Genomic DNA, 9,191 nt, shown 5'->3' on the forward strand with positions numbered 1-9,191 from the left:
TAAAAATTATACGGCGAACATTGGTTTGGAGAGAATAAATCAGAAAGGCAGAAACGCTGTAGAGAGGAAATCTAGTTAGGGGCTACTGGAAAAGTATAGACACTAGATGATGAAGGTATGAACCAAGCTTTATAATTTGGCATTTGGAATAATTCCAATAACAAAAGCTGTAAGATACTTTGGTAAAAGGGGGCCGGGCTTGGTGGCTCACACCTATAATCCCAGCACTTTGGGAGGCCGAGGCGGGTGGATCACAAGGTCAGGAGATCGAAACCATCCTGGCTAACACAATGAAATCCCGTCTGTACTAAAAATACGAAAAATTAGGCGGATGTAGTGGCACACACCTGTAGTCCCAGCTACTCAGGAGGCCTAGGCAGGAGAATCGCTTGAACCAGGGAGGTGGAGGTTGCAGTGAGCCAAGATCGTGCTACTGCACTCCAGCCTGGGTGACAGAGAGAGACTCTGTCTCAAAAAAAAAAAAAAAAAAAAAAAAGATACTTTGGTACTCATAACCAAATCACTAAGTATTGCCACCTGGTCTTGGTGCACACAGATTCCCTGGTCTTGGAAGCACACAATCCTAATTTCCCCAGCCTACATTCTCTCATTAAGGCACGTTATTTTGTTTTGGATCTCAGCACACAGCTGCCAAATAGAATGCCTCTCCCCTAGTGTCCGCCCAATTTCCTGCCTGCCTGGAGCCCAGAAGGTGCCTCTGGGCAGAGCCAATGCAGGACACTTGGCTGGGACCTCTCTGGTCACAGGCTCTCACAGGGAGTGGTCACTTGCCATGAGTAGTATTCAAAACCAGCAACCAAGGTGTGGTCTGAGCTCCTTTAAGCTCCAGGGTTTGGGAGCTCCTGGTGAATCCCCAGAGAAGAGTCCAGAAAGAAGAATGGAAGGAGGGTGGCCTGCAAGGGGGGGTGTCCTCCTCTGCCTCACTGTCAGTCTTCTGCTTCAAGGTAAGATGGGACAAGAACAGGGAAGACCAGAGTGTGGTTCCGAGGGACACCTGACTCACCTCTAGCACTTGGAGGGCATTCAGAATTAATGTGTTAAATATTTCTTCCATAATGTCTGTGTCCTGATTTCCTTTTGGTGACAGATAGAAAGACAGTTCACTGATGAGTGCACACAGATTTTCTCTATTCCTGCCTGCACAGGGATCTATCAAACTGTCTCATTTCACCACTTCTCCAATTCCACCTTTTCACCGACTTCTGATGCTCCTCTACCACATCCTTCTTCCCCCTCTCCTTGTCTCTGTTTCTCCTGATATGATATCCATGAGAAGAGTAGCCAGTGATTTTAAACATGCCCTGAGGGAGGGGACAATCTGAGGTGGAAATGAGCAGATATTTTGCTTCCATGAGGTAATATTTGTTCTCAATCTGGACACATACCTTAAATATCATGGAAAGAGATGGAGATAGAGAGAAGGAGGCAGAGAAAAGGACTATATAATGATGGCAATGGGGCAAAGGTGCCACTCAGGTATTACCCAGATGACTCCCTGGCCATGGCCGAGAGACAATATCTGCACCGGCCTCACTTTGTGGTTTTGTTGTTGTTGTTGTTGTTTGTTTGTTGACATGAAGTCTCGCTTTGTTGCCCAGGCTGGAGTGCAGTGGCACAATCTTGGCTCACTGCAACCTCCGCCTCTCGGGTTCAAGCGATTCTCCTGCCTCAGCTTCCTGAGTAGTTGGGATTACTGGCGTGCGCCACTATACCCAGCTAATTTTTGTATTTTTAGTGGAGATGGGGTTTCACCATGTTGGCCAGGATGGTCTCGATCTCTCGACCTTGTGATCCGCCCACCTCGGCCTCCCAAAGTGCTGGGATTACAGGCGTGAGTCACCACTCCCGGCACACCGGCTTCACTTTGTGACTGAACAAATGCTGTATGCTCAGTGATGTCATCTCATGATCCCGATACTAGAAATAACCCACGAGATAACTGAGGTCACTAAATCTGAGAAGAGCAAAATAAATGCATAGCACCAAGGTAAGCACCTAGTCAGATACCTACCATGTTTCTCACATCTACCTAGTAAGCGCAGTTGTGTAAAATGTCTCTTATCCTCTTGATAAATCAGTTCTTGCCTTCAGTAAACTTAAGATCCTAAGAGTTAGAGAGAGAAATACATTAGCATCGATTCTTAGGTGACTTGGACCACAAGTTTTGGGCAGTTCTACTGCTAGGTGAGCCAAGAGGCTTGTGATGGGTACATTAAAGGACTCCTAGAAGTAGCTGCCCCATTGCACTTAGGCCAAGTTTTCATACAGATTTGGGCAAACTTTGCATGAGGATGAAACAATGGGAATGAAAATAGAGCCCTGACATCAGCTCACCACATCGACTTCCACCATTTGCCTACCAGCCCAGCCCATCCTCCCCAACCATGGCCTTGGGGAGTCTTGGCATGGGAAGGAGGGGCTCACTTGCTCCTCTCAGTATGTCCCCTATTTTATCTCTCTGCAGAGAGACTCCAGCCCTGGAAATAGAGTCCCTCTCTCACGGAGTCTCTGCTCTCTCTAGGAAGAGGCGACGCTTTTACCATCAATTGCTCAGGCTTTGACCAGCATGGGGTTGACCCTGCTGCCTTCCAAGCAGTGTTTGACAGAAAGGCCTTCCGTCCATTCACCAACTACAGCATCCCTACCCGTGTCAACATCTCCTTCACCCTGTCTGCCATCCTGGGAGTGGTGAGACTTAGTCCCTGCATCTTTTCCATGGCTTCTAATAAGGAACGAGGACCCTCTGCCCTGTCAACCCAACATGGCCCTGGCCCCGTGGTGAACAATAGGTACCCTGGATGGATTTAACACAAGTTAGATGGTTTTCCTATGCAATGGAGAGGCACGAAGAAGAATACTGCAGTGATATTTTTTCAGGAAGCCATTCGTCTTTGAATCCTGTCCTTTCTAGAATGCTCTAGAAAAAAGTAGTCTGTATATTAATTAAAATCAGAATTGCCCATAGACACAGGGGAAACAAGTGGGGAAAAGACAATTCAGCATGACAACAATGCCGGGCCCAATAAATTAGTAAATATTGGTGGGAATATAAGGTGGGCACTGGCCAAACCTTTTTACCCTAATCGTGAGTGGAAATTTCCTTGTCAGGATGCACAGCTCCAGCTGCTGACATCATTCCTGTGGATAGATTTGGTAAGGCAGATTCAACTATCTCCCTCCCCACTTCATTTATAATTTTAAGCCTGAGGAGTTAGAAGGGACTTAAAGGGGCCAGGAGCAGTGGCTCACGCCTGTAATCCCAGCACTTTGGGAGGCCGAGGCAGGCGGATCACCTGAGGTCAAGAGTTCGAGACCAGCCTGGCCAACATGGTGAAACCCCATCTCTAATAAAAATATAAAAATTAGCTGGGCATGCTGGCAGGTGCCTGTAATCCCAGCTATTCGGGAGGCTGAGGCAGGAAAATTGCTTGAACTGGGGAGGCAGAGGTTGTAGAGAGCCAAGATTGCACCACTGCACCCCATCCTAGATGACAAGAACGAAACTCCATCACACACACACACACAGAAAAAGTGACTTAAAAGTTTTCTAGTTCAAACCTCTACCCAAAGTATAACTCTTTCTGGGATCTGGGACAAAATAACTCCATGTAAAACTGGACTCACCATGGGGACCCAAACCTCCCTGGGAGTCTTAGGAAGGTTGAAATAGCAATTCAAAAAAAAAAAAAAAGGCCAAGTGCAGGCCAATATATTGGTGTGGTCCTAACTCCAAGTGGTTTTAGGCCATATTTAATAACTGCCTGCCAAAAGGCTATCAAGGGGTACTTTTCTGGCGACACCTTATTAAATCAAGAATAGGGGGATAGGCTGTGGTTATTAGGGTCACAAATGGGAGTGGGAGGATCAAGGTTTAAAGAAGAATGGAAAGGGTGGGAGAGGCCGACAGGACAAGCTCACCATCACTCACCTCTGTCCCTCACTGCCCTGATGCAGGTGTGGGACAATCCTTTCATTAACTGGAACCCAAAAGAGTGTGTTGGCATCAATAAACTCACGGTATTAGCTGAAAACCTGTGGCTCCCAGACATCTTCATCGTGGAATCGTGCGTATGCAGGCTGGGGAAGCCAGCGTGAAACCTCATCTGCCGAGAACAGCCTAGGGTCAGCACAGGGCATGGGGCCACCAGAAGATTCAGACAGGCACACAGTCTCAATGAACCGACTTCCACAAATCGCTATGAGTAGAAGAGGCGAGAGAGTGACATTAAAGAAAGAGCCCAGAGCCAGGCGTGGTGGCTCATGCCTGTAATCCCAGCACTTTGGGAGGTCGAGGCAGGTGGATCACCTGAGGTCAGAAGTTTGAGACCAGCCTGGCCAACATGGTGAAACCCCCATCTCTACTAAAAATACAAAATTAGCCAGGCGTGGTGGCACATCCCTGTAATCCCAGCTACTTGGGAGGCTGAGGCAGGAGAATTGCTTGAAGCTGGGAGGTGGAGGTTGCAGTGAGCTGAGATTGCGCCACTGAACTCCAGCCTGGGCTACAAGAGTGAAACTGTCTCAAAAACAAAAAATAAAATAAAAATAAAAAGAGAAAGAGCCCAGAAGGAGAGCACAGCAGGGGAGACCCTGGAAGGAAGGGAGACAAGAGCTGATTAAGCCTCCATCTCTTCCCTCCCTTTCCCAAACAGCATGGATGTGGATCAGACGCCTTCGGGTCTCACTGCCTATATCAGCAGTGAAGGTCGAATAAAGTATGATAAGCCAATGAGGGTGACCAGCATCTGTAACCTGGACATCTTCTACTTCCCTTTTGACCAACAGAACTGTACCTTCACCTTCAGTTCTTTTCTCTACACGGGTAAGTGTGACACATTTTGGTAGCTGTTTAAGATTCAGGGAAAGACATTTGAGTGGTGTAGGTATCATTAGAAAAGGTTTTGGATAAGTGTTGCTCCACTCCGGTGGCCTAACAAAGCTTTTTGAAAATACCAACAACTGGCCAGGCACAGTGGCTCACACTGTAATCTCAGCACTTTGGGAGGCAAAGGCGGGACAAACGCTTGTGCCCAGGAGTTTGAGACCAGCCTGGGCAACATAGTGAGACCCCCATCTCTACAAAATAGAAAAAGAATTAGCCCCAGCTACTTGGGAGGCTGAGGCAGGAGGATTGTTTGAGCCAGAGAGGCTGAGGCTGCAGTGAGCTATGATTGCACACTGCATTCCAGCCTGGGTGACAGAGTGAGACTCTGTTTTTAAAACAAAAAACAGGCCGGGCACAGTGGTCCACGCCTGTAATCCCAGCACTTTGGGAGGCCGAGGCGGGCAGATCACGAGGTCAGGAGATTGAGACCATCCTGGCTAACACATGAAACCTCATATCTACTAAATATACAAAAAATTAGCCTGGCGTGGTGGTGGGCGCCTGTAGTCCCAGCTACTCGGGAAGCTGAGGCAGGAGAATGGCGTGAAACTCGGGAGGTGGAGGTTGCAGTGAGCCGAGACTACGCCACTGCACTCCAGCCTGGGCGACTGAGCGAGACTCTGTCTCAAAACAAAACAAAAAACAAAAACAAAAGCCTAATAACCACATATCACCCCAGATGCCAATTAAATTGTTCCAGGTGGGGCCCAGGTGATGCTAACGTGCAGACGAGGTTAAGAACTGCTGCTTTACACGCTGAGTGGCCCTTGTGCCAAATGAGGCCCAGCTGACTCTGAGCTGCTGCACACCTATAATTTTTAGCTCAAATCTTTTAACTCTAATAGCTAGCACACTTAAAAACCGGTAAATTAATATAACCGAATGCCACCAGGTGTCATGTGGCAGATTTGGATAAACTAAAACCATCAAAATGGGCATGCCTATAATTATTAAAATATTGAGCTGTTCAAGCTTGATTCCACCAAAACACCACCATACAACTGGCGGACTGAGAAGGAAAATAGGAATGACTCCAAAAATTCTTGACTCACGTTTGAGTCATATCCAATATTCCCATAACGAACTTGACTCACTCTTGTTTTCAACAACAAAATAAATTAATGCCGCTGCCCACACACATATGAATTGCTAGTCGGGTAACCCACTTCTGAGAAAACCAGGATACCCTGCCTTAAAAGGACAGAGGAAAATTTGTTTTAGAAGCTCAGTGGGGAGGAATCCAATTTCGTGGGCGGGAGACTTGGGAAACCGTCTGCAATGAACTGACCGGCCTCCCTTCCAGTGGACGGCATGCTGCTGGGCATGGACAAGGAGGTGTGGGAGATCACAGACACGTCTCGCAACGTCATCCGAACCCAAGGGGAGTGGGAGCTCTTGGGCATCAACAAGGCCACCCCAAAGATGTCCGTGGGCAACAACCTATATGACCAGATCACGTTCTATGTGAGTCCAGGGGCCCCTGTTTGACTTCTGATGCCAGCAGCTCTTTGATTGTCCTCTTGACCTAAGGCTCTTTGGGAAGTAAAAAAGAAGCTCCAGGCTGGGGGCAGTGGTTCATGCCTGTAATCCCAGCACTTTGGGAGGCCGAGGCAGGCGGATCACGAGGTCAGGAGTTCAAGACCAGCCTGGCCAACACGGTGAAACCCTGTCTCTACTTAAAAAGACATAAAAATTAGTCAGGTGTGGTGGTACATGCCTGTAGTCCCAGCTACTTGGGAGGTTGAGACAGGAGAATCGCTTGAACCCAGGAGGCGGAGGCTGCAGTAAGCTGAGATAGTGCCACTACACTCCAGCCTGGGCAAGACAGAGTGAGACTCCGTCTCAAAAAATAAAATGAAATAAAAATAAAGCTCCAGAGGGTTGGGCACCTGCTCCCCACTGCCCCATCTACCTAATTACCCTGAAGCAGGATCCCCAAGGCCTCCCCAACTCCCCATTCACCCACTCCTCATTCACCTGCTCCTGCTCTGGAATGGGGAGGAATGGCTGAACTGTAATAAGCCCTGCCGCTCAGAATGGAAAAGCTCACCCCTACTGCTCAGAATGACTTAAAGGGCCCACTTGCACCTAAAATTCTACAGTCATTGTGTTCCTAGTAGGTTAAAAATGAATAAAAATTAGACAACAAATCAGAGGCCCCTATGTAGACGAGCACAATTATATGCAAAAGTGTTACTTAAAAAGATCGTCCCCGGCAGCCTCACAGCACATTGGCAAAGATTAGGGGTCACATATACAAATTGAGCCCTCTGCTATCTATTTATTTGCCATTTTCTCCGGTCTCTCTCCAGGTGGCCATCAGGCGCAGGCCCAGCCTCTACATCATAAACCTGCTGGTGCCCAGTAGCTTTCTGGTTGCCATTGACGCCCTCAGCTTCTACCTGCCAGCAGAGAGCGAGAATCGTGCCCCATTCAAGATAACGCTTCTGCTGGGCTACAACGTCTTCCTGCTCATGATGAATGACTTGCTCCCTGCCAGTGGCACCCCCCTCATCAGTATGGCTCCTCCCACTTTCGAGAGGAGAAAGGGCACCCGGGGCCAGGGGGGAGGGCCAGGAGAAATGGCTGCTGCTCCACTGAAGGAAGGAAGGAAGGAAGGGGCTGTGAAAGAAGATTGGATTTAGGAAAGAGGCGTGAGAAATGCTTAGAGATAAATTTGCCTGGTTTATTTATAATTTGCTCTGCCCTCAGGTGTCTACTTCGCCCTGTGCCTGTCCCTGATGGTGGTCAGCCTGCTGGAGACCGTCTTCATCACCCACCTGCTGCACGTGGCCACCACCCAGCCCCCACCCATGCCTAGGTGGCTTCACTCCCTGCTGCTCCACTGCACCGGCCCAGGGAGATGCTGTCCCACTGCGCCCCACAAGGGAAATAAGGGCCTGGGTCTCACCCCCACCCACCTGCCTGGTGAGGGAAGCCAGCACTGCCCATACTCGCCCTTCACACTGGGCCCCGCACTCCTCTAATCCTGTCCCCTTCCCACTCCATGACTGAGCCTCTGTCCTCTCCACAGGCCCAAACGAGCCGGGGGAGTTAGCAGGGAAGGAGGTGAGACCCGGAGAGACTGAGCTAGATGGGGGCTCAGGATGGACAAAGGCCCAGCTAGTGGAGCTGTGGGTGCAGTTCAGCCACGTGATGGACACGCTGCTCTTCCGCCTCTACCTGCTCTTCATGGCCTCCTCCATCCTTACTGTCATTGTCCTCTGGAACACCTAGGCAGACATCCCCCCTCTCTGGCAAACAACAGCTTGGAGTTTCTGCTGGTCTTGGGCCAGCCAGACTCACTTTCCTAATCTTAGCCACTTATCCCCAGTGACTACCATGTCCCCTTCTAAATTCCAAAAACTCCAACACAGCACTGCCAAGCAGGTTCGGCACAGCCCTGGACAATTTCCTGACTGCTGCTCAGGCTGCTCATTCCTGCTCACCTTCAGTCTCCCTGAGCTGCCACCTAACTCCTCACTCCCTGATCAATGGAAGTCCAGGTCAGTGGAGTCTCTCCTTGATTGATCACCCCAATAAACACCTTTCCAGGAAGCACTGGCTCTTCAGTTTGTTTGTTTATTTATTTATTTATTGAGAGAGAGTCTCACTCTGTCACCCACGCTGGAGTGCAAGTGATGCCATCTCAGCTCACTGCAACCTCCGCCTCCCAGGCATGATTCTCATGCTTCAGCTTCCCAAGTAGCTGGGATTACAGGTGCACACCACCACACCCAGGTAATTTTTGTATTTTTAGTAGAGACAGGGTTTCGCCGTGTTGGCCAGGCTGGTCTGGAACTCCTGACCTTAAGTGTTCCGCCCGCCTCGGCCTCCCAAAGTGTTGGGATTACAAGCATGAGCCACTTCGCCCAGCCCTCTTCATTATATTTATTATAAGTCTACAAACTCTGGGGTGGAGAGTCCTCTTGCAGAAGCTTTGATACTTCCCCCTAAGCAGGTGTAATCTGATGTGATTTTAAGGGTTTTAGACACTTTCAGAGTTTTATAAGAATAAGAAAGCCAAGTCTTATTTGCAAGAAATTATTTCATTTGCAATAAAATATTTACATATGCAAAGTGTTCCTTTCAGCAACCATTTCTTTTTCACTTTCCTTTAACTCTCATTCCTGAAATTGCTCTTTGAAATAAATCATATCTTGTGTCATTCTTTATTATTCTAACAGGTTTCTCTTACTTCACAATATCAAACAGAGTGGGCTTTCTAAATATGTGTGCTTGAGGCTGGGTGGTTCATGCCTGTAATCCCAGCACTTTGGGAGGC

The 9,191-nt window shown here is 48.6% G+C and overlaps 1 protein-coding gene and 1 pseudogene across 1 annotated transcript; one reads left to right on the forward strand and one right to left on the reverse strand.

The window, feature by feature from the left end:
• LOC100442412 (putative elongation factor 1-alpha-like 3) overlaps positions 1-2,101 on the reverse strand; it is a 28,349-nt pseudogene extending 26,248 nt beyond the window's left edge.
• LOC100444207 (5-hydroxytryptamine receptor 3C) lies at positions 899-8,464 on the forward strand. Its single transcript, XM_002814345.4, has 9 exons — positions 899-965; positions 2,543-2,709; positions 3,130-3,174; positions 3,976-4,085; positions 4,674-4,843; positions 6,210-6,370; positions 7,219-7,423; positions 7,619-7,834; positions 7,941-8,464. The coding sequence occupies exons 1-9, from the start codon at positions 899-901 to the stop codon at positions 8,141-8,143; spliced, it is 1,344 nt and encodes a 447-aa protein (XP_002814391.4). The 3' UTR covers positions 8,144-8,464.
• Positions 8,465-9,191: the final 727 nt, after the last annotated feature.

Source organism: Pongo abelii, chromosome 2 (genome assembly GCF_028885655.2).
Source record: "Pongo abelii isolate AG06213 chromosome 2, NHGRI_mPonAbe1-v2.0_pri, whole genome shotgun sequence".
NCBI lineage: Eukaryota > Metazoa > Chordata > Mammalia > Primates > Hominidae > Pongo > Pongo abelii.